Below are 24,264 nucleotides of genomic sequence, written 5' to 3' on the forward strand. Positions count from 1 at the left end.
CCTGGAAACTGGTCCATGCCTTCTGTCTGGCACATCTTCCCCTGAAGATTCAGCTGCAGCCTCTGCTGAGAATCCTGCTTCGGATGGAGGACAAGTTTGTGCTTTTGTTTCCAGTGTTTTACTTTGGAGTTTAGGTGCCATATCGCTGAGGTTTTGTTTGTTTGTTGGGTTTTTTTCCCCCTTATTTGAAGCTTGCTGTGTTTGTAACCAATGTGTGTTGAGAAGGACCAATGCCAGCTTCTTGTGAGTGGGGAGGGAAGGATAAAGGGAGCAGCAGATCCCAACACCGCACTGCCTTGGGGTAGAGAGGAGAAGGGGGAGCAGAACGGACAGCACACCACTATGGGGGAGAGGAGAAAGGAAGGCAGAAATAACACAGAACAGTTGATGAAAACAAATATGGGGGAGAAGAACTGAGTCCAAGTTTGGGTGAGCGAAGAAACAACTCCATGTAGCTTCTGTCATGCCCCATCCACTCTTTGAAATTTCCTTGACTGTTTGCCATGGTGGGGATTAGTAAATTGTCTCTAAATCAGGAGGCAGGCTAGAAGGGTGAACACATTAACAATCCAAAGGAAAACTGCAGTGATTTTTTTTTTTGCTGTATATAAAGTAGTGTTTATATAGCACTGTGAATGTACACAGCACTTTCTAAAATTTAGATTATGTCCCTGCCCAGAAAATGTATTGTCCATTTACAGTTGAATATTAATGAGATGCAGTGGATTTCTCCATATTAAAGAAAACTTATCCTATGTACTTTAGGTTTTGTAGAAGGGTATAAAGAGAGACAACTTAGTCTGGATGAATACATCTAGGGCTGGAAACAAGAAACTCTTGATCCCTGGTAACTTGCAGAATTTTTTTGACAATTTTTCCTCTGAACAGTTCATTGCATTCCCTATTTCTGTGGAATAATGTCCTTTTTTGCAGAGTATTACTTTAAACTCATTCTGATAAGCATAACGTCAGTGCTGTTTGTTTCTCTTAAAATGACTGTTAAATTAAGATACAAAGCCCAGAGTTACCCTAACAGAGCTCTTGAGGCTCCTGTTTCATACATGCTTTCATAGGATTTGATTTCTCAGTCTTAACTGTGTTGCAAAGATAACTTCCTGGGTTTGTTGTTTTGTTTTTTTTAATCACACCACCACCAACAAAAAACAATTTGTGCAGTGATTTGGTCTAGTAATTAGGTATTTCTTTATACTGCAGTTTTCCTTTAAGCTGGTGTGTACCAGTGCAAAACAGGCTAACACAGGAGCTGCGAAACCAGACCAGAGCATTGAGCCATTCAGTCTTATTCTGCCTTTCGGTACTAGCTGTTATCTTCTATATTGAAGGAAAATTGAACACACCCCTTCAATGAACACACAGTTTTTCTGCACACTTGTGAAATTCTAACATGTTGCTAAGGGCCTTTGTTATACACTGGTTTTAGGGGGCTCAAAGGACTTTTGACACTCTGGCCTGGCTTGTTTTAAGAAATAAGAGTAGAGTCCCATCTTATAACCACCAAAATCCACCTCTGTCCCAAGAGGAAGTTTACAATTTCTGGGTGTCTTTAACAGGATTTCCATTTACCTCATATTTTCTCATTTTCTTTGTTTTCTTTGTATTCCCGGTGCATGATGCTGTTTCCCAGGACACCAGCTAAGACTTCAACCTGGGAGCCAGCTGCTAAATAATGAGTGTGTGTGTCAGACATAGGGTTGGTACTTTCTGTGCTGCTCTACCAGGAGGAGCACTAAACCCATCAAACCTGAGATCACGTTCAGAATCCACACCCATTTGCAGTGGTCTGTGGGAATGTCAGGCGATCCCAGGGACTGGGTCCCCTGGGATCTCAAACCTCAGAAGTACAAGGCCTGGCCCATAGCATCTAAGAAGAGCTCTTTCAATTCTTAAATTGAAAATCAAACAGTTAGTTGATTACAGTCTATCCATGTTGATGGCAGACAGGTAAATCTATCAGTATTATTCAAATAATTTTGTGGTGGCAAACGTTCAAAGGCCAGACTGCCAAATTTCCCAGTTATGCTGGCATGTGGTACCCTTCTATGTTAATTATTTTAATCTTTTTAGAAACATAAACATACACTTAAGTGAACCATGTACACTTGAATTCTGCACGATGGGAAAGATGTGTCCTGGTTTTCTAGAAGAGCATTGGAGCGTGAAGTCCTCCAGGCTGATAATGGGATTTTTTTTTTAATAAATAATACACTTTAAAAAAAAAAAAAAAACCCCAACAATGAACCAAACAACATAGTTGGTAGCAACTGCTCTGAGTGCAACCTGCTGTAACCAAGAATGTTGTTTCTATTTTTATAAAAGTTTTATACTGCTCCAGGGTGGAGAATATTTATTACCTAAATTATTTCACTGGAAAAAAAGGCCAGGGTTCTGTAGAATCCTGAATGTGATTGTTTTATGCACATAATGATGTGCATGATTGAAACTACTGATTTTCAGTGTCCTGTTTGCAGCCCAGCAACTGCTAAATGGGGAAGACAAACGCTGTGAAGCAGTGGAGGAGAGCACTGTGCTCTGGGGTCTCTACAGTCACTCTTACCTTTTTTGCACCCTACCCCACTGTACTATCTGAGACCTTTGCCCTGTTTTTCTTTTGACCTGATGCTCTGGCCTCTTGCTAGTCATTTCAGTGGCCCCAAATTAGATAGTTTAGCTTTTGCATCCTATAGCGTGTCCTCGATACTGTAACTTATGGATCAAGCTCGGCATTGTCGCAGATAGGTGCAACTCCTATTGACTTTAGGAGATTCACCAGTTTACACTGTGGCTTAGTTTGATCAGTGACTGCTCCCAGACATAATCACCTTAAGACACCTAACTTGGGTAGCTTTTGTGCCTTACTGGCATAACTATAAGTATTGCCAAAAAAAAAAATCTATGCAGGTTAAATTTTAAAATACGTGATCCTCAGATGGTTTGAATCAATGTGGTTCTCTCTTAGGTAGAGCTGCATCAATTTTCACCAGCTGAAGATGTTGCCCTTTTTGTGTATGTTTCAGGTTTCCCTTTCTTGGTGTATCAATGTATATGTTGCCAAAGTTAATAAATGTATCAAGTTTGTGACTTGGGCAGATCTTTTCCTGATAACAGAGCTGATCAGATAAAGTCAATGTTTCTGTGTCTATCGGGTGGCTCCCACTAACTCTGGAGATTCAGGCTCTTCTTGCCTTCCAGTCTTAAGCCAGTTTTCTTCCTCACTCATTGGCAGGAAAGTCTGGGATTTTGGGGTCTTGGAGCTTTTAAATTTTATTTTATTTTTAATTCCTATTATGCTCTCATTCAAGTGCAAACAAATCAGTGTACAATGCTTTATTTCCTGGATAGTACGATAAGAGCTGGGTGAGTTCCAATACACTGCAGAAGCATTGGCTTAAGTAGCCACATGGACAAAGTATCCTGTATGCTCTTAAACCAAAGAATCTGAATTTTCTACAACAAAAGCTATTAGGAGGAATTCCATATTCCATGTGCCCCCAGAAAATACTTATGTATTTTAGAAACAAGATGGAAATGGTCTACTTCATAGGTTTATTTTTTCTCAAAAGACATTTGATTTTACTAGATATGCTGCAATAAGATGAAAGTATTATGAACAAATAAAATCTTAGTCTGATGCTAAGTTAGTATCGAGTACTGTAGTAAAAGAAGTCATAGATTCTTCAGTCCCTCAGATAATCAACAGTCTAAAATAGGATATCTCTTGGTAGTTTAGTTTTTTCTTCCAGTAAGACAAAGCTTTCATTATATAGAAAATGTCTTTGATATATAATGATTACATTTTAATCCTAAACAGAATGAGGACTGGATTTTTTCAAAAGTATCTGAGAGAATGATGGCATGTATCTCCTTATATTTTAATATAACTAGCTGTGGGCACTGCTCTCTGGAAAATAGATGCCTTGGAAAATTTCTCACTGACAAAGTCATCTCTAAGGAAAAAGCTTTTCATCTGAATACTGAAGGTCACATAGCATGATAGATTCTGCTTGCATGATAGAATTAACTGAAGTGTTTCTTGTTAATGGTTGTGAGTTAGGGAAGAACGGCCAAGCAGAATCAAATTGTTCCTATTTCATTTGGAAATACCGAAATGCAACTTGGAGAAAGGACATTGCAAATGAAAGGTGCAACTACAAACACGTATAATGCTTTGGGAGCTGCTTGTTGCAGATGTTTAAGCACAAAGATGTTATACATCCCTGAGCATATCTGCCACAAAATATAAAACACAGAAGGTGGAATTAACACAGTTGTGAGAATAAAACAAGGACAAACTGGAGTAACTTTCCCCAAGTCATGAAGTTCTTATCCAGCATCTCATCACTCTGCTCTTGTAGGCCAGTCCTTCCTCATGGCTTTAATGAAACTTAGTCTTTCCCCTCAAAATTGCTGAGTGAAATATTTGAAAAATATCCAAAAAACCCAGACAAATCACACAGAGAACTTCTATGGTGCATGCTTAGATGCCTCCTGTTGTTTCTTATGCCTCAGTTCATGATGAATTTGCCTTTCTAATTTAGGACTGAAACCTTACAGCTATCTGCAAACTATCTAGAGTATTTCTAGAACTACAGAAATAACTGCAAGAGTTGCATTGTACTCTGTTTGCTGGAGCTGGTTTAAACGCCATACTAAATCCTTTCCCTGAATTTGAAAGTATGAAGAGCAAATTAATCTCAGCAGTTCTAGTAAGTGGAGTGTTGTGGGTTTAGTGGACAACATGCTTCTTGTAGCTTTGGAACTAGGATACAACACTTGCTATTCTCAAACATGCTACAAATGCTGTAAAATAATATGCAAGTCTCACCTTGCTCTAGCCTCTAACCAGCAGCTCTGAGATGTGCTGAAAAATAAGGCCACAAACAGGAGATGAAGGGGAGTCAGGCTGGGGTATGGGGCGGGCACAGTGGGGAGAAAGAGAGAAAAAACAGAAAACTTGCTTCCTCTCTCACCTACCTCCCGCTTTCTTCCCAAAATGTTCTTTGTTTCTTGCAGCTTACAAGATGAGGGGAGGAAGCAAAGGTATTTATATCACTTAATATAAGAATTATTTTATTTATAAACTCTTCAGGAAACATTTTTTTTTTCTACTCATCAGACTGAATACAGTGACTGTAGAGCTTCTCAGAGCCCAGAATCCCCTCCTCATGAAGTGAGGGAGCTAAGGGCTGTTTATATAAAAGGTTGGGAAAGGAAAAAAATCCCTGTGCAGGTCTAATGATATTGAAAAGTGCTCAGCTAGGACAAGTCTTAACTCACAGTCAAGCCTTAAGGGATTCTTCTCTAATGTCTGGAGGTTTTGGTTCTACTTACTTGTCTTGTATAATTTTTTTTTCTTCCCCTGTTCCAAATCACCCACCCCCAGTTTCATGGGCTCCTAGGGAATGAGAAGGGACTGTAGCTGAAGGAAAGAACATGGATTTCCTGGGCTACCACTGCATAAGAACCTCCCATATTAGGATACAAGAAAAGTCTCAGCCATCAAACCACCTGTGAATCCCTTGTGTCCTCTGTCTTATTTCTCACGGTCTCAGTCTCTGTGGCAAATGTTAGCCCTGGAACCATATTTTTTGGAGTCGGTCTCCTGGGGAGGGAGCTTGCTCTGTTGTTCTCCTAACCAGAGCTAGTGGAGCCACAGGGCATAGGGCAAGGTGAATGCATGCTGATCAGTGAGGCTGTGGCATGCTCCACAGGCTGGGTGTTGAGAGGGAAATCCAGGCCTCTTCTTCCATTTGGTTTCTGGCAGTTTGATGTTTACTCGGTGTCCTTCATGTACTTCAACTTTCACTTGTCCATTGTTGGCATGTGCTGCCCTTCCCTGTCAACCCCCTTCCCCAGGAGATCTCATTGTACAGTGCCCATTCTTGTTCTCTCTCTCTCCGTGTTTGGATGTACTGCTCTGTGTAACTCAGTGGGTCTCCCTCTTTCTGGTTTGTTTTTTTTTTCTAGATTCCTGCCGTTTGTTCATCGTTGTGCCTAAAGCATGTCGATGTGGCGTTCAAGTACATCGTCCAAATCCTTGTCTCTTCAGCTTCTCTGATGCTTGAACTCTCACCTTTGACCTTGTGTTGACCTTTGATGCTGATGTGTATTTTTATTAAGTTTGTTTCTTTCTTTTTTTTTTTGTTGTGCTGCCAAATTGGTTTTGCTAGAAAGACTGCTGAAGGGGAATATTTAAACTCGCATTTGAATATAAAAGAATTTCTATTTTTCTAGACATTCGTAAGATAACCACTTGATTTTGTGAATCTGATTCTTTGTAATTGTCTTCAGAGCAGCCTTGCTAGCATACCTTGTGGAGTATTTGTATTTCTGTGAACATACAGCCAATCACTTTCTAGGCTTAGGTTTTTTTTCTGTGTGCTTAGTTTTAAAAACACAGTTTCAAAGAAAAAGTCAGTTATATGGTGTGACTCAATCTTTCAGGAGACTTTCCAGTCACATTTTGCTGATCTGGTTTCTGTGCTTGAGGAGACATCATGTGTTTTTGAGTTCAAACTTGTGACTTGAGTGGCATCAGCGGAAAACACTTGAACTACATTTTATTCTGATTGTTTAGCTACATTTTTGCCCCGGTGTTTATTGATTTTAGTATTATTATTATTATTATTATTATTATTATTATTATTATTATTACCCCTGCTTCCCTGTGTGATTATCAGTCTGCAGTGAAAATTTGATCAAAGTTGATGTTGTATTTTGTTAAGCCCCAGCATGCTTAGTTTTTTTGTAACTACAATCTCCTCAGCAAAATGTGATGTTTTTGTTTTAACCTTTCAAATGAAGATAGTGCCCAGAAATGTTTTGCATGTTTCCTGCTGTTTTCTTCACACCCTCGTATATACCACCTTCACCTCTCTGTTTTCTATAGTTTGTGCAAAAACTGAGTAATTTAATGGGTTTCAAAGGTATCCTTTAAATTGGTGGTTTTGGTATGACAAATATCTGATCAGAAGCCACCTGAGGGCATCTACCTGTGCACTTAGACTGTCTGCCTGACAGAGCACCTGGACCTTCTTCAATCTCCAGTGCTGGCGGAGGCTCCCAGGGGGCTCAGCTGCACTGTTCCTGTAGCGGAAGTTTTGGTGGAAGGGGATAGCTGGGGAGCAGGAAGGTGGGGAAACTTTCATAGTGTTTCAGTCTCCAAAGTTACCTGAAGCTAGGGCTCCTTTGAAACGCTCTTTACAAGCATTTTGTATAATTCAGGACACATTTTTGTCCTACTTTAATACCATCAGTCAGACCTTGGTGGCAGGATCCTGGATGGATCTAGGTTAGCTCTTGAAGTAAGTGTTTGAAATATCCCTGACAAAGCATTTGTAAACCTGGTCCTACAACTGCTGGCTCTTTTCCCAAGCGACAAGCACAATACAACAGCCTCTGAAGCTGTTACCTGAACAGGGTACCATCCTCAGCTCTCTTCTCAAGGGCCTTAGCTGGGGAATCTCTATGGAAATTTTTTTAGTTTTTGTTTAGTTTTTAATTGGGTAATGAGCTAAGCAGTTTTTCTGGCTTGCAGGATGAACTCAAACAGGTTACTGCTTTCTGGGTAGCAGGCTTCCCCCTGCCCTACAAACCACCTGCACAGGTAGAAACAGGGATGTAGCTTCTAGATGAAGCACCTGAAGAGTGTGTGCTGTGCTGAAGTTCCAGTCAGAAGGAGAAGCAAGCTAGTGTAGGTATCTTAATGGTAGAAAATAATGTGAAGTGAAATGAAATCCCAGGAGAAGGGGTTTTGCTGAGTAAAGAAATCATGTTTGGTTGGGAAAATGCAAAGATGCAAAAGGATTATTTTTTTTTTCTATCCTACTCCTGAGTTGGCTGAGGATACTATGTTCTCAATAGATATTGGCCAGTCTTGTGTAGACAGTCCTTAATCGGCTTATAAGACATAATATGTTTGGATATGGTACATCTACCTGGGAGTGAAGTGTGAGGCTGGATGAAAAAAGGATGAGAGACTTGTTTATCTGGGAGGTAGCGTTGTGGGCTGGCCGCTGTTAGTCCCACAGTCTGAATGCACAGGCCTGCGTGTCGGCGGGGGGCATTGATACCCTGCAGTGTGCTGAGAAACTGCCAAGATGTTTCTGTCCGTGCACGTTTGGTTCCATGAGGAACTTTGGGGAAACCTGTGGAAAAATATCTGACGAAAACCAAATGCCAAACATTGGATGTTTCTTTCCTTTCTTCTTTCCTTTTCTTCCTTTGGTTGTTTTTATTGTTCTGTGGTGGTTTTAATGGATTTGAGACAGTGGAGCAGCAGCTGCCTTTCCGATTTTTGGCTGCTTTTTGTGAATAATTTAAAAAGAAAATTTACATTTTGGAGACAAACCTGTGGGCTTTTTTATTGGTACAAACATTGTATTTAACACTAGGGGTTTTGTACAGTTTTTTGCCTTTTCTACTAGAAAACAATGTAAAGTGATTCACAGTGTGATGAGAAAACAAATTGCCACTATGACCAAATGTAGAGTCTGCTCTGCAGTAACGGGATTTAATCAACTCAAAGTCGTGGTTCAGTCATAGAAATGCTTTTCTTTACCTTGTTTGAGCTGTTCCTTTTTTTCTTGTTTTGATTTGCAAAACAAAATGTCTTTTTGTGTGAAATTGTGTTGTACTCTGTAGAGAATTACAGATTTTACTTTAATGGTTTAAAAAGCAGAGGAGCACGTGTTGCTTTTCTGATCACAGAGTTTGTGTAGTGGACTTAAAAATTAAAAGATTTGTTACAAGTTTGGAACGAGCGAGTATGTGTTAAAGGAATTTTCTTCCTTTTGTGTGTGTGTGTTTTTTTTCCTTTTTGTCCCAAAGGGCAACTTAAAGCTGTTTTAATTGCACAGACACACCGACAACAAGTCATTTTGTATATGCCAAGCGTGGTACCTTCCTTTGTTTATTTGCTATTAAACTGTTTGAGAAGAGTCCTTGTGTGTTGTATTTGTGTCTTAAGATTCTTTTTGGATCCAAGTGTGGGAAGATAAGGAGAGAGATGAGAGACCTATCTTTCAATTTCTTAGCTGTGAGCTACAAAGATTTTCATGGCCCAGTACCACTTGTTCTGGGTGTATAGTATAGCCCTGGATTTTTACCTCTATGTAGATGAGCTACTTTGAGTAGAAATGGAAAAGGCTTTTTGGTTGTGTAGCCTCTATCATTTGGCAGTTGAGTCCCCTTTAGGCATTAGATACAGCAAAGCTGAGAATCTTGGATGATGCAAATACGCAATACGCTGTGAAGTGTAGGCATATCCAGCCACACAGAAGTGGTGCTGCGTAGCCACTTACCTGTCCATGCACTGTGGTTCATAGTGTTTCAAGGGCTGAATAACGTCAGTGTAACACCAGGCTTCAGTTATACAGGAACAGCGTGTGTACATGGTGGGGTGTGGGATTAGACAGGCACCAGCTCACGCTGCTCTTACGAGCTCCATACACGTCACTGCCTCCTGACCCCTTCTAGGAAACATGGTCATGCTTGCTGAACCCATCCTGGTTCTGCAGCATGAAGTATCTGCAGTCCGCAGTGCTCCTGGTCCTGGAAGTACTACACAGGGAAACCCCAAATGGGTTGGGATTACTTGGTAGCACAGGTTTTGTGATAAGCCGAAGCTACCAGCTTTGCTTTTAGAATTAACATATGTTAATCACTTGAAAGAAAATGAGTTATAAAAAAATGAAACGTATGGTGTAGGAAAAGTAGAATTAATTTAGAAAATCACCACCAGTTTGACATTAATATTGCCTGTCTCAGAAGGAAAGTACCACAATGGCCATGACTTTGCCACATTTCCGAAAGCTCCTAAATTCAGTAGTGTTACTCCTTCCTTCTGCTGTCTTGCATCCCAGAGACTGCAAGCATTTTCAGGGCAGCTGTGTTTCTCCTCCGTGTCATTTTCCTCTCCTATCTGGCATACTCTGTTTCACCCTGTTACTTCCTACATGCCTATATATCTGAGACCACTTGCAAGCGTCAGGATTCAGTGTGGCATTTCTTTCCCTGCAGTGCGCTAATTGTGAAGTGAGGCTCTGGGCCACCTGTTGAAGAGTGTGATGGGATCCGTGCGGCCAATTTGCAGCCGTTGAGAAGGGAGACTAGAGATTTCAGTTCAGATATGTCTGAGGTGAAGGATGGAGAGAAAAAATTGAATCAGAAAAAGGGTCTGTTTAGGCAGGATGGAAGATTCCTCCTTGTGCAAAAAGTTGGCTAGCCTCATCTTAAGCAAAGATCTGTCAGGTGCATCTTACAGAACTGATCCCTATGAGTAGGTGGCTTTTTTATTTTGGGAAGGTTTTTCCTTTAATTTAAAAGGCCACTACCAATCAGTAGACACTACACTTAAACTACAACTAAGAGCCAGTATATTAATATCTGAAAATAATCAGCATGTCACAAGTTGTTACATTTGTCACCATCAATAGGAAATACACAAACCTGTAGATTAAGTCCTGATGTTGAGTGTTTTAGGAGAAATTCTCTTCCTCTCACATACGTCTCCACCTTTCACTGCTTGCTTTGACTCCAGTCTCCAATCTTCCTGACTTTACCAGCCATGTTCTGCTGTCTTCATAAGGCCTGGAGTCACCCGGGATACATTATGAAGAGCAATGGGGAGGATGAGAAGCAGCTCAGTGTGGTCACTTGGAAGATGTGACTACATGATTAGCTACGCTGTGTGTATAGCTCCACTGCATGACAGGTGAGGTCCCCTGCTTTGGTGTTTCCGTGCTCCCTGCAGGCTTACTTATTTGCAATTCCTGAGAAGAAACCACAGATCACTTACTGTAGAAGTCATACCTGAATCTTGTACAAACTAGCGCTATCTTAAGCCACAGACTGGTGATCACTCTGCCATTGCTTTCTCAAAGCCACATGGGTAGTCAGTGCCTGGGGGATTCTACCCATTTACACCTCCTTATTTAGGCAACTGGGCTCAAAGTCATATGTTCCATGTCAGAGTATGTGTCCATTTTTTGAAAATGACCAGTTTGAGCTTGATGGGTCTAGCCCTTATTTTACTAGGATAAGTTTTTATCTCATTTGACTCTTAAAAGACTCGGCACTGTTTCATAGGAGAACTCAAAAGCAAAGTAGTACAGTGTGATCAACAAAATGCAGGACAGATAATTTCCCTCCTGTTAGATGGGGTTTGTCAAACTGCAAGGCATCCTCTTCCCACTTTTCCTGTTCTTTGTGGGATATGAGAGTAAATGTTGAGGGGAACAGTGCTTTGGTGAAGTGGTCCAAAAGCATCAGGATGAATCTGAGTTACAGGCATGTTACTTGTGGAGGGCTAATTTTGCAAAGTAGTCTGCTCTAGCGAAGACTTACGTGACTTTTGTTCTGCCCTTTCTTGAGACCTGGCTTGGTTATTTTACTTAACAGACTCCAGTGGTTTCTGTCCCTGACCTCTTAACTTCTCCAAGTCCAGAAATCTGATGGCTTCACCATTACCAGTGCTTTCCATGGGATCAGTCTTCTGCATCTTGAGGCCATCCCACCACCCACCTCTAGAGAGATATATAAGAATTACTGCAGGGAGGAGAGACTTCTAAAATTCCAAATCTGACTTTTATGGAAGCCCTAAAATCTATACAGTACCCAGATAATAATTTTAATAGTGCTGCTGAAGTGATTTTTGCACATTAACCAGCTGTGCCTCAGCATTCCTTTTCTTCAGCCTTCTGTAGATTTTTTTTTTTCCCAGTTTCTGCTTCTAAAGTTTGAGAGTACACAGGATCTATGCTGAAACATCTAGCACGGTACTGCTCTGAAAAACAATGCTAAATTAAATAACGCAAATATCATACAGTATATAAGCTCCCAAAAGATAATCAGACTGATGGCAGCAAGAATTTTCTACCATTCAAAATACTTTTCTGAGGCAATTTTGGATAAAGGTATGGATGGAATCTCTGACGATCATGACTGCTATGATGTAAAGCCTCTGGGTAGAGTCCGGTTCCTTATTCTTTTCTGTCTGCTTTCCGTAGGGATATTACCTCAGGAAGGCTCCCTTGGGTTTGTGTTTCCTTAGGTAGCCATGACAGGCCAGGATGGTCCAGCTGGTGGCCTGTGAGATGATTCTGTTGGTATTTACCTTTGCTTGGGGAAAAGCTGCCACCAGATTCACACAGAAGGAAGGAGGCAGCTGGAGATGTGCCTGCTTCTGCATATGGGTCTGTTGTTAACACTCTGAATTGTTATTTCTTTTCTTTGGCTTGTAAAAGGATCCCAAAACAGATGTCTGGGACTTGCATATCTGAAAAACACTAGTCTTCCCTGAGGCATCCCCCTGCCCCAGGTTTAGTATGTCTTTTTATGAACGACAGAGAGGGCATCTATAGATAACCAAGACTGGGCCCATCAAAAATGCAGCACATCAAAGGGGATATGAAACTTGACTCCTAGAGGAACCAGTCTAGCTTTTACTCTTTCAAGTTGTGTAGGAGAATTAAAGCTCTCTTCTAATTGGATTACTGTGTCCAGTTTTGGGCCCCCCAGTTCAAGGACAGGGAACTGCTTGAGCAAGTCCAGCGGAGAGCTACCAAGATGATCAGGGGCTGGAGCATCTCCCTTATGAGGAAAGGCTGAGAGACCTGGGCTTGTTCAGCCCGGAGAAGAGAAGGCTGAGTGGGGATCTTGTCAATGCTTATAAATATCTAAAGGGTGGGTGTCAGGATGATGGGACTGGACTCTTTTCAGGGGTGCCCAATGACAGGACAAGGGGCAATGGGCACAAGTTGGAACACGGGAAGTTCCAGCTAAACATGAGAAAAAAATTCTTCCCTGTACAGGTGCCAGAGCAGGGGGACAGACTGCCCAGGGAGGCTGTGGGGTCCCTTCCCTGGAGACATTCAAAACCCATCTGGTTGCGTTCCTGTGCCCCCTGCTCTGGGTGTGCCTGCTCATGCAGGGGGGTTGGGCAAGATGATCTCCAGCTGTCCCTTCCCACCCCTACCATTCTGTGATTCTAATTGGGCTAACAATCCTCTTATGCAATCAGAATGGGCAGAAATCTGCTTTGTGTCATTTTTGTTATTCATCGTAAAAGATCTGCAAGTTCTGGATGTAGAACTTCAGCAGTGCCTTTGACACATTCTGTTGAAAACTCTTGGAGGACTAGGTATCCAATGGCAGTGAGCAACAGTTAAGAACAGAGTTTTTCAGGATGCTTAGCTTCTCGTTGTCCCTGAAATTAAGAAGTCTGTGCCATATTTGCAGCAAATCTGTGACAGAGCTGACCTTTGTCCACAGAAACAGTCCATATTGCCAGCAGAGGTCCTCAAAAGGGAGGCTGAATTTTGTGCCCAGTGCATGTCCCAGGCATATTATTGCAAGTATAATACTGCGCATGTGAACATGCTGGAGCCTTCTAGTTCATACCTTACTTTTTAAAGCATGTATCGTTCCTAAAGCTGCTATCCAAGCTGAGGCTGCTACCGCCCAGGCGGTGCTTGTAAAAGGGGATGGCCAGAGAGAGAGGAGAGAGACAACGGAGGCGTCCCTGTGGCTGCAGCTGATTGTCTCTCCCTGGGGTATTTATAAGCTGCATACTGGTGGGCAGGGGTGGGCAGTTGGCTTGCTGTGACCTTGGGAACTGGGGAGCCTGAGCAGCATTCCTGGGAGCCATGTGAGCCGGACTGGCAGGCGCAGCTGCAGCCAATGGGAGGAGACCAGCACTGGCTGCTCAGATTGAGTTTCACTCCTGTTGCTTGAGATTTTTCCTCTTTCTCTCCCTGTTGTGCTTTTCGTCTTTGTTTATGGGATTGGACAGGCGGATGTGCTGATGGAGTCCTAGCAAGCAACAAATTTGCGTAGTGGATTTGGGACTTCAGTGCTGAGCAACCACTTCTTGCAATTGCCTACCACAATTCCAGCCCCCTGACGTGACTGGGCTTTTATGGCTCCAAGCCTTCTGAGTGCAAAACCCGCCCTCCTCTATTAGGGCATTTTATGTTGTGTTCTCTTTTATGCACTTCCTTTTAGCTGTCTTTAGAGGTTAGTGTATGAGGCTTTTTAATGCATGAAAGATGGGTCAGGACCAGACAAAGCAACAGATAGAAAAAGGACTCCATCTTTACCAGTCTAATCAGACCGAAAAGGCCCTGCGAGTCTGGATGAGGGTTTTGGAGAAGTCTGCGGATCCTGCTGGCAGGTTTCGGGTGTTGGGTTGCCTTATCACTGCTCATGCAGAGATGGGCAGATACAAAGATATGCTGAAGGTAAGGCTAACTGGAGATGAATGCATGCTGTTGTGTCGCACCCACTACGGAGAGTGGCTGGAGATGAGTATGTGAAATCAGGGGGGTTATTCTGTGTGTAGTAGAACACACCAGCTATTGAATGTATATTGTGAGCTGCTGTAATTGCTGTGTAGACCAATACCTCCAGCCCACAAGACACACAGAATACTACTTTTCATTGGGTCTGGTCGCTTAGGATTCCCAGGTTATTGAGGTTCTCCAGTTAATCATGGGGACCTTTCCTGATTTATTTCCCACAGAGAGGCACACTGTGTTATCAAGCTTCAGAAAAAGGTAAGAAACAGGGCCTTGGCTCCACTTAAAGCTGTTTACTGTGCCTATGTCAGTGTAAAAAGAGATCTCCAAGTGGACTCTGTAGAATAAGCAGCAGTCTTGCGGAAGCATGCCCGTTACCTTTTTGTTCAGCTGCTGTTTGATGTCTAACATAGATCTTGCATTGTTTTTTATTGCAATTATTTGTTTGCAAGGGGGCCAATTAAGAGGGGAAACAGGGAAAGAGGATGCTTTTTTGGCGAGGGGCTTGAGAGATGTTCTAGGAGGGGTCTAACAGTTGAGGTCAGAGAGGGGCTCCCAGTTGTCAGGACAGCATAGAAGAAAGAAGGATATGGGGCTTGATGGAAGAGTGGTAAAAAGAAGCTGCAGTTACATTTCAAGAGCATGAGAATAAACGTGTTTGATTAAATGAATAAAAAGAAGCTGATGTGTGGATATGAGAAGTAACAGGATGCATATAGAGAGTAGCAGGCAGTGTTTGGGAGGGTGACTCAGAAATCTGGAAGACAGGGCAAGCAGATGTTGTAATAGTCTCAAGAAACTATCCCAGCCTGAAATAGGGTCTTCCTAAAGGGCCTTGATACCCTTATCCTGATGTTTTTGGTTGCTTCTTACTAGATTGGTAACCATTCAGCATTTAGCACAACATGAAGGGGGTACCCACATCTCACTGAAGTTTTTTGTGGCTCTGTTTAGAATGGGGGGGCAGCACATCTTTATAGTAAATCCATGCTCATGCCAAAGCCCTATCTTAAAAGAAAAGAGGAGTATTAATACACTTGGAAAACATTTGCAGAAAAACAATTCCGATAAGTGATGTAGAATTAGGTAGTGACAGAAACGACAGACTGATTCGGGAAGGGAGAAGCAAAAAAGGTAAGATGTGGCTACCTGAGTGGAATACTGAAGGCTTCACAGAAAACAAGAAATGGGCAAAGGAGTGGGCTCTGTATATCTGAAGCTTAATTTGTTACCTAAGAAAAGAACAGAAAGTGGGATCAGAGTATGTAAATTTTAGTTCTTCCCGGTATTAGGAAGGAAAAATGGCTTCAGTCAAACTGAAGATTTTACACCGTGAGTGATCAAAGATAGAGGAAGGAGAACTTTAGCAATAAACCATTGAGACAGGAAGTAACAGGAGAAAACGGGTCAGAATTAAAGGCATGAAATTAACTGTGATTTAAGAAGGGTTAGGATGCTCAACCACTTTTGGAGAGGAAAACTACTTCACACCAAGGAAAGAGGCTGTGGCAATCAGGAAATAATGAAGAACTTGTACAAAGGTAAGGGAACATGGGGAAGCATGAGCTAATGCACATTACTGGGTCCGTGTAGCAGCTTTCCTAAAGCACCAGGGAAACTCGGAACATATATGCCCAAACATACACAATTTATGGTTAGATTGGTTTTTTTTTTTTTTTTTTAATTTGGTGAAGAATGTAAAATGTTCTGGTAGCTTAAATTATTATGTTGCCACTATGCAAAAAGGTAGTAATTGGTGCCCATGGGAATTGTTACCCATAAACCTAACTGATTATCTCAAATGAAAACACACACTGAGAAAATTGCTAAATACTCACCTTTGCTACTTGTATTAATTCAAGCCAGCAGTATGCTTGGTTCGTCACAAAACACAAAGGAGTCACTGCCCAGAAGTGTTTGCAGTCTAAAAGAAAGAGACTTCAAATCATTTAAGAGAACAGTATGCAATGAATCCTGAAGGTTATAGAACAATAACAGTCAAGACTGCAATTTGTTAGTAAAAAACCCTGATGAAAGAAGTAGCTTGCTTACTTTCTTTTATTAATAGAGTACTTTAATATCTTAAGAATTCCAGAGAAAGTGGAATAAATTGAGTGAAAGAAAACTGAGTTGCATTGTGTCAGACATTTCCTGCTTTGCCTGCTTCTCTTTAGAGCCATTTAATAGCTCTTTTCCCACTAACCGCCAGCCTAGTTCATCTTCCTTCTTAATCTTGAGGGTGCCAGAGCAGTGGCACAGGCTGCCCGGGGGGTTGTGGAGTCTCCTTCCCTGGAGACATTCACACCCCACCTGGACGTGTTCCTGTGCCCCCTGCTCTAGGCGTGCCTGCTCAAACAGGGGGGTTGGACAAGATGATCTCCAGAGGTCCCTTCCAACCCCTGCCATTCTGTGATTCCTTGCCCCAGAGACTGTGTGGGGAGAGAGAGAAGTTTCTTCAGAGTGTTTGTAGGCCTTTTAAACCACCAGATAACTGTGCAATGTGTACAGTGCTTCTGAGTCTGTGCTGCTGGACTCCTCTGCCCTGCTCAGAGATGAGCCACTTCTCCAGCACATGGTGCTACTCTGGGGGTGTTTGAGCTGTATTTAAATAAACTACACAATTTTATAAAACGCTGTCTTTTCTACTTAAAGTTTGCAGTGGTACAGATTGACACAGCACGGGAGCTGGAAGACCCGGATTACCTTACAGAGAGCTACCTGAACCTGGCTCGCAGCAATGAGAAACTCTGTGAATTCCAGAAAACAATCTCTTACTGTAAGACGTGCCTGAACATGCAGGGTACCACTGTGAGCCTACAGCTGAATGGCCAGGTGAGCCTCAGCATGGGCAATGCCTTCTTAGGCCTCAGCATTTTCCAGAAGGCTTTGGAATGCTTTGAGAAAGCTTTACGCTACGCACACAACAATGATGACAAGATGCTGGAGTGTCGAGTCTGCTGCAGCCTTGGGAACTTCTACGCCCAGATAAAGGTGCGGTAACCTAAGGGACGGAAGGGTGATTGTCTTATGGATTCAGGAAAGAGTTGGAAATGGTGTGAATTTCAGCTTATTTCTCTGCTATAGAAAGTGAAGTACTGAGCATTGTAAGCTAAAATCTCCTTTGTAAAATCATCATTGAGTATTCTCCTTCACCATAAGGATGGGAGGATTAGTATAATGTTTATATAGCACAGTAGAAGCAGCTGTGAATATTCCTTTGTCTTGAAAAGATCAAACTTAGCTTCAAAGAAGATCACATCAGAGGAGGTACCGTCTGCATACAGGACTGGCAGGCAGGGGTCAAGGATTCTCTATTTCTACCACTGTTGCAGGCAAATAGCTATTTATATGAGCAAAACCGGGCAGGATCTGAGGGTGGGGGTGATTTGCCAGTTCTAACTTCTATTGTGAACAGCAACAAATAGGTTTTCCTCATAAAGTCTTGATTTTTGTCGCTAATGGAAGACTCAACAACTAAAGTGTTGAAAACTATCAGTAAACTTCCCTCATTATACCAAAAATGAAGATCATTGTGCTGGATACTTTTAAGGTACAGAATAAGAAGAGAGAAAGCAGTGGTTTCCTTTGTGCATCTTGGAGAATTAAAAAATATGAGGACTTTTTCATTTCTGCAGTCTCACATAACTTATTGAGAATGGTTTTAGATATTTAGATAATAGTTTTACATATTGTAAAATAAAATCTATTTCTAAAATGCTTTTAATGCAGAGAGGCTTAAAAATAAAAATGTTCTATTATTGCTTATTGTGGATTTGCTGAGGCCATGATTTTCTCTTCATGTTTCCTCCAATGATGGATAACCAGCCTCTTGGAGATCCTGACTCACCATATGGAGAACACAAGGGCTCCACGTAGATGTTGAAAGCAGAGATGATGTAAGAGCAGAGAAAGTTTTCAGCCTTTGGTTATAGAGGATAAATGGTTCCCGCAGAATAAAGCTGACGGCGTACTACATAAAATCATTTGCTGTGTCGTTGCCCCAGTGTCCTGAACCCAGATGATAATATGAATTCAGTATATGGCAATTCCATCTTCCACAATTTGACATCCAGTGAAAACATCTAGTGAAATACAGCATGTGGAAGAGGAGCAGCAGGAGTTGGAAGCTGTATAGAAATCTGCTAGCTGTTGCAGTGTTAGTAAATAAAAAGTGATTGCTTTTTTTTCTTTTCACATTATTTTTGCTGTAACTGCTATCTGCCTGCTTGTCTGCCTTACAGGACTATGAGAAAGCCTTGTTCTTCCCATGTAAAGCAGCTGAGCTGGTGAATGATTATGGAAAGGGCTGGAGCTTGAAGTACCGTGCAATGAGCCAGTATCACATGGCAGTGGCCTATCGGAAGCTGGGGCGCTTGGCAGATGCCATGGACTGCTGTGAGGTATAGGGTGCAGGCAGATGCAGAGCTGTCAGAGGTCTCTGCAAGGGGATCTTTCCTACAGGACTGGGAGGAGGAGAGAGACCATGGCATTCACGCGTGACTCTAGATGTTCCTGCTGCCTCCCAGTATTAGAGCCGTGATTTCAGTAGCCCAAGGGGCCTCAAAAGTTTGGGTCTATGAATGGCCCTTGGTTTGGGAACATGTGATTAAGAATTTACTTGCCATAAAAAGATGATGTGATGTCTTTGGAGCTGACCTTTTGGTGGCTGGAGTGCAGTCACAACCCTGCTGTTTTGAACCAGGAACAAGCTCTTTTACTGACCAAAGACAATTTCTTTCAGGAGTCCATGAAGATTGCCCTGCAGCATGGTGACCGGCCTTTGCAAGCGCTGTGTCTGCTGTGCTTTGCAGATATCCATCGCAGTCGCAAAGACATGCAGGTACAGCTCTTTCCTGCCAGGAACGACAGGGACAGAGGGGATAGCAAGAAGGTGTGAAAAGCAGGCCATAGCAAAACGTGTTTTTCTCCCTGCTTCTGCAGACAGCCTTTCCTCGGTATGATTCCTCCATGAGCATCATGACAGAGATTGGAAACCGCCTGGGCCTGGTCCAGGTGCTGCTAGGAATGACTAAGTGCTGGATGATCCAGAAGGAGCTGGACAAGGTCAGTTGCAAACTTGTTTCTAAAGAAGCTTGTTAGACAAGATTAGAGCACACCTTTTTTTTTTTTCTGAACCACACCCCCATCAAAGCGCACTAGAAACCTAATGGCCTTGGTTCTACCAACAGGGTCTGCGGCTTGTACAGTTATGTTTCTCCAAATAGTCCCTCTTAGCCAGAAGTTTGTTACTAACAGTGTGAACATCCATTCTGAGTCATACTAACTTACAGAATTGTCTTGTTAGTCAATCCTGATGACTTTAAGCACTACACTGAGAAACCAGCTCTGAGGGAAGGAAGCCTACTCCTGCCATTGCAGGCAAGCAGCTTATGCTTATGCTCTGAAATAGATTCCACTGCCTACTTTTTAGCTATATGACTAAGCTCATTGTTCTGATAGTGATGATGTTCAGACAGTTCCACAGCTCCACCGTGTGCTTTGCAGACAAACATGGCATCAGATTCCTAGACAAACTTTGAAGGTATATAAGCTGTGATGTGAAAAAGAAATGAGAGCAGAAAATCATTTGTGAATAGACATCTGGTCAATGTGGTACAAAGGGACGTTGTTGCTTATTTTGAAAATGCTTAGGCAGTGTATGTGTGTTAAAATCCAGATTGCCCTAGATGCAGCTGGAACATTGCTGGGCTGCAGAATGGGATGCTCAAAGGTTAGCTTTGAACTAGTGCTGAACAACCTGGAATGCCTTCACAGTGCCACATCAGGATGCTGGTTTGGGTGTAGATATGATGAGGACTCACCACTCATATGAGAGACAGAGAATTTCAGTTCTGTTGCTGTACACTTCTGTGGGAGAACTTATCTTGGGCCGCATATCTCCGGGACACAGGGCTCTACCCACCCTGGGGACAGCGATGCACAGACATCAATATGATGGATACAAAATGTCCATTTATTTAGCTGCGTCACACGCTTATATAGCTCTTGCGCTTCCTGCTCCTGCCACTCCTATGGGGAGGAGTCTATCTTTCCGTCACATCCCGTGATCTTCTGGTCGCCGATCCCTGTCTATTCCCCTACATCGTTCAGACGAAGCATCCTAGATGTTAGGAAATCAAGTACGTGTCTGTCAGAGAAGATAAGTTCAAGGTGCTGTCAGCATCTGAGTTGCCTACAGCAGGGAATCATTTGGGTGAGATACACCTTACAATCTCAGTAAGTAAACACTACGTTTGCAATGGAAGAAGAAACTTAAAAACTTTGCTCATTGTAATCCCTTCCCAGCCTCATGTCCCATATTCAAAAGAATGGGACAGGACACAGCAGGTAGGCCTCTGTGTAAGAGAATATTCAGAGCACTCACCAAAACCCTACATTCACTGATCCCATATCCAGCCATTGCCATCCTACAATATCACAAGCAGTTCTCACCTGTGAGAACCTGGCAAGGGCTTTGTCCAGAGTCCTTGTCTCACCAAAACCCACAAAAGAAGAGAATGAATAGATGAATCTTGTATTCTGTTCCAGGCATTAGAGGGAAGTCTGCCCTGGTGGGTCAGGGACCTTATACCCATTGCCCCAAATGTGACCTCCTCAAATGTCACAGCCCTGAACACTCATGCAAGCCTGTTCCTCAACTTGCCAGTCCTAGTTTCCATTTCTCATGCTACTCATCCCAATATCAGTTACCTAATAAAGCAGTTTGCTAAACCCCCACTTGCAGATTCCTGTTCTTGTCCTAGGTTCCTCAGCCTTCCCAGTCTCCTTGGCCAGTTAGTCCTTTTCCTTTCATTTGCATGTAGTCAATACTATTGCAGATCCTTGCAGACTGCTGTCAGAGCCTGCTTGCCCAAACCCTTGTGCAGTCTCATATTCCTGTCCAAGACAAACTGTCCCCATGGCTTCTCGGCATCTGTTCCCCCATGCCACATGCTTCACTTTGATTCCTAGTCCCGGTCATTAATGTCAGGGTTTTCCAATACACAGTCACTCTTCCTAGGCACAGCTCTCTGTTATGTTCTACCTGTTAGCCTTAAATTCCTGCTTCCCTCTTCAAGTTCCTTATCCTAGGCTGTTGCTGCCACCACAGGTCTAATGCCATCTCCTCTGCATTCAAAGTGCGTTCATTCTTTCCTCTCATCTGGTCCTCTTATTCTAGAATAGCAGTAACACTGAATTATAGGGTAAGAAATTTTATAATGTTCCTCCTGAAAACTACTGCATCACAAGGGAGACCTCTTCTTCCCCTTGGACACTCTGAAGCAGATCTCAATAGTTCCCGAAAACAGAAACTGATGAGCAGAACAGTGAGGAACACTCTGGCATCTTAGGGGAAAGTAGGGACTCGTTTGGTATAACAGCTGCTATGCTAAATACTTTCCTTCAGATTGAAAAAGATGGATAGTGTTACACTCCTACATCATACCATATGTAAGTAGGACAAAGTGAATATATGAAGAGCAGGGAAAAAATGGAATAGCATGGTGTGTTGGTGGTGCTGATCACTTTCCTCCCCTCTTGTACAAGTGAAATTGGAGTGGCCTGATGATTACTGAGCCTGTAGGGTAGGATGGGGAAAAGGCTTGTGTTGCTTGTGCTTCATCCCAACCCCAATGAGCATGTGTGACTGAGTTTAAATAAGCCTGTATTCTCTCTGCTCAGACATACCAGCCTCTGCCAACATCATACCCCTGCTGTGCACTGTGTGGCTGGAACAGAAATGTAGCTCTTGGATTATTTGTGATCTTTCAGAAACCAAGCTTTTCTTATGGATGAACTTTTGGGAGGGGAGGGAAATCTGCCAGACACCTATCTTGCATCTCCAGGCTTGCACTGATGCTTGTTTATCCAAATTCTACTTTGTACCTCTTTACCTCTTTGTTTTAATAATTCCCACAGGGAATTCGTACAAGTCTGGGTTTGATATATCAGACTGAGAACTGATGATGCATGCTCTCCATTCACAGGCACTGGAAAGCATTGAAAAGGCACAGGAGCTGGCAGAGGGACTAGGGAACAAGGTAGGATCCTACAGCTTCTCTTCAGCATTGTCCGTAGCCTTCTGTCTGGCAACTTAAGCCAAGCATTGAAGTATCCAGACTTCTTATTGCTTATTAATGTGTCCATATTAACCAGTTGATGCTTGGGACTTGCTTTGTTGTGAAGTGTTTAGCTGTGGGCAGTTGCACAGATGATCATCAGTGTGCAAGTCTGAAAAGTGAGGGAGGAGTCACCGTGGGATAAAAAAAGGAGAATGGGAAGCAGTAAAAATGGGGTATGAAAGAAGCAGAGAACTAGTGGATTAGGAATCTCTTCTTGAAACATATTATTGCCCTGACCAGCAGCTGAACTGTGCGCTGGCTGGAGGCAAATGGAAGTGAAATACAGTGTATATCATGGATCGCTCAGGAAAACCATCTTGACGAAAGAGCTGCAGAGTGCCTCAGCCATGGTGTCCCCTTTTGTGATGCAGAGAAATAGGGTTAATAGCAGGAAGTGCTGAAAGACCAAATGTCCTTATAACCAATCTTATCACTTGGGCAGCTTTCTGTGCTGGTGTTTCTCTAGCTGGCTAATGGGGCCGTAATGGTTTCGTCTCCTCCTGTTACTAGTCTGTCTTCACCTTGTTGTTCACTTTTCTTATGTTTTTGCCCTTCATGTGCAGCTTGGCCTGCTGAAGCTCCACTACCTTTGTGAAAGGATCTATCGCACAAAGGGGCAGCAGCAAGAATTGCGTGACCATGTAGTGAAGTTCCATGAATGCGTGGAGGAGATGGAGCTGTACTGTGGCATATGTGGAGAGTCCATTGGGGAGAAGAACAACCAGCTCCAGGCGTTGCCTTGCTCCCACTTCTTCCACTTGAAGTAATGAGCTGGAAGTACTAAAGATCTTTGTCATGCTATGAAGTCACAGGAAGGAACTGTTCATGCCCAGAGTAGGACAGTCCTATGCATGCTGTTCCCCAGGTCTTTGTCCTGCTTACCTGTGCCCTGCAGGATCCCATTGCAGTGTCCTTGAAGGGTGAGATTTAACCGTAATATCTGTCCTGCTCCCATTTCTGTCCTCTAAATGATTGCTCACTGATGTCCTCGCCTTGTAGGTGCTTAGCCCAGTTCACACACTCTTATTCAGTTCTTCTTGGGGAATCAGTTCTTCACTCCTGGGCCCATTTTGATTTTTCCCCTGAATCCCCCCACTTTCCCCATTGCCTAGAGGTATGCTGACGTGAGGAAGGTGTTCAATCAGTTATTATGCTGCTGCCATGAAAGAAGTTAGCTGTACCATTTTATTTTTAGAAGAAACATGAGTGTAACAGAACACTTAGTTCTGAAAATTAAGAATTTAAGAATGCAGCCACACAGTGACATCAAAATTAGGATCAAACTGTGGGGCTGTGAGGTGCTTGATGAGCTTTGGATGTGTCTCCAGCACTATGAAAACTTGTTTTTTCTTGAGGAACATGCTGTAGTGCCGCTGCGGGATGTGTGGGAAAGAGATCAAACCTTTGACAGAGATGTGTGCTTTTTCCTACATTATGTGGGAATTATATAGCCCAGCACTGGGGAGTGGCCCTGGGGGACCCTCCCGCAGTCTGCGGTGCCCACTCCCGACACCACCTCCTCCTTTTGCAGGTGCCTCCAGACCAACGGGACCCGGGGCTGCCCCAACTGCCGCCGCTTGTCGGTGAAGCCCGGCTACGTCTGACCGCGGCGGGGCCCGGCCGGGGCCGCGGGACCCCCGGCGCCTAACGGGCCCCTCTTAGGCGGTGCCTGGTGGCCACCGGCGGCTGCGGGGCTGCGCTGTTGAGGGGGGATGAGGGGGTGTGGGGGGAGGACGTCCTCGGTTTCCTCAGCCTGGCCGGCTCGGCCCCGCTTCTTTGTACGGGGATTGTCCGTAATAAATGGTACGGCTGCCAGAGCGCCGGGC

The 24,264-nt window shown here is 43.1% G+C and overlaps 2 protein-coding genes across 24 annotated transcripts in view; both read left to right on the top strand.

The window, feature by feature from the left end:
* CELF1 (CUGBP Elav-like family member 1) overlaps nt 1-17,098 on the top strand; it is a 67,514-nt gene extending 50,416 nt beyond the window's left edge. For 19 of the 20 annotated variants that reach the window (XM_075105360.1, XM_075105357.1, XM_075105376.1 and 16 more), the window contains one exon: nt 5,986-6,422. The gene's annotated coding sequence lies outside the window, so the exon portion shown is untranslated. Of the gene's footprint in view, nt 1-5,985; nt 6,423-16,967 lie in introns of those variants that run through there. The other variant, XM_075105362.1, reaches the window with a different exon arrangement.
* RAPSN (receptor associated protein of the synapse) lies at nt 13,489-24,257 on the top strand. Of its 4 annotated transcripts, none has more exons than XM_075105379.1 (8): nt 13,489-14,258; nt 16,968-17,306; nt 18,557-18,715; nt 19,057-19,155; nt 19,257-19,379; nt 22,304-22,357; nt 23,002-23,201; nt 23,970-24,256. In XM_075105379.1, the coding sequence occupies exons 1-8, from the start codon at nt 14,067-14,069 to the stop codon at nt 24,040-24,042; spliced, it is 1,239 nt and encodes a 412-aa protein (XP_074961480.1). In that variant the 5' UTR covers nt 13,489-14,066; the 3' UTR covers nt 24,043-24,256. The 4 variants fall into 4 exon arrangements, 3 of the variants coding, with proteins under 3 accessions (XP_074961480.1, XP_074961483.1, XP_074961481.1); XR_012662532.1 differs by having other exon boundaries at nt 13,955-14,258; nt 23,002-23,358; nt 23,970-24,252; XM_075105380.1 differs by lacking the exon at nt 22,304-22,357 and having other exon boundaries at nt 13,955-14,258; nt 23,970-24,254.
* The last annotated feature ends 7 nt before the right edge of the window (nt 24,258-24,264 follow it).

This window comes from Phalacrocorax aristotelis, chromosome 10, assembly GCF_949628215.1.
Source record: "Phalacrocorax aristotelis chromosome 10, bGulAri2.1, whole genome shotgun sequence".
Lineage (NCBI taxonomy): Eukaryota > Metazoa > Chordata > Aves > Suliformes > Phalacrocoracidae > Phalacrocorax > Phalacrocorax aristotelis.

Bases quoted from the DNA above. Each gene is read 5' to 3' on its own strand.
- RAPSN (XM_075105379.1), top strand. From the start codon at position 14,067: ATGGGTCAGGACCAGACAAAGCAACAGATAGAAAAAGGACTCCATCTT. The intron at 19,380-22,303 runs GTCAGTTGCAAA...CTCCATTCACAG, and splicing joins TCCAGAAGGAGCTGGACAAG to GCACTGGAAAGCATTGAAAA. The intron at 22,358-23,001 runs GTAGGATCCTAC...CTTCATGTGCAG, and splicing joins CAGAGGGACTAGGGAACAAG to CTTGGCCTGCTGAAGCTCCA.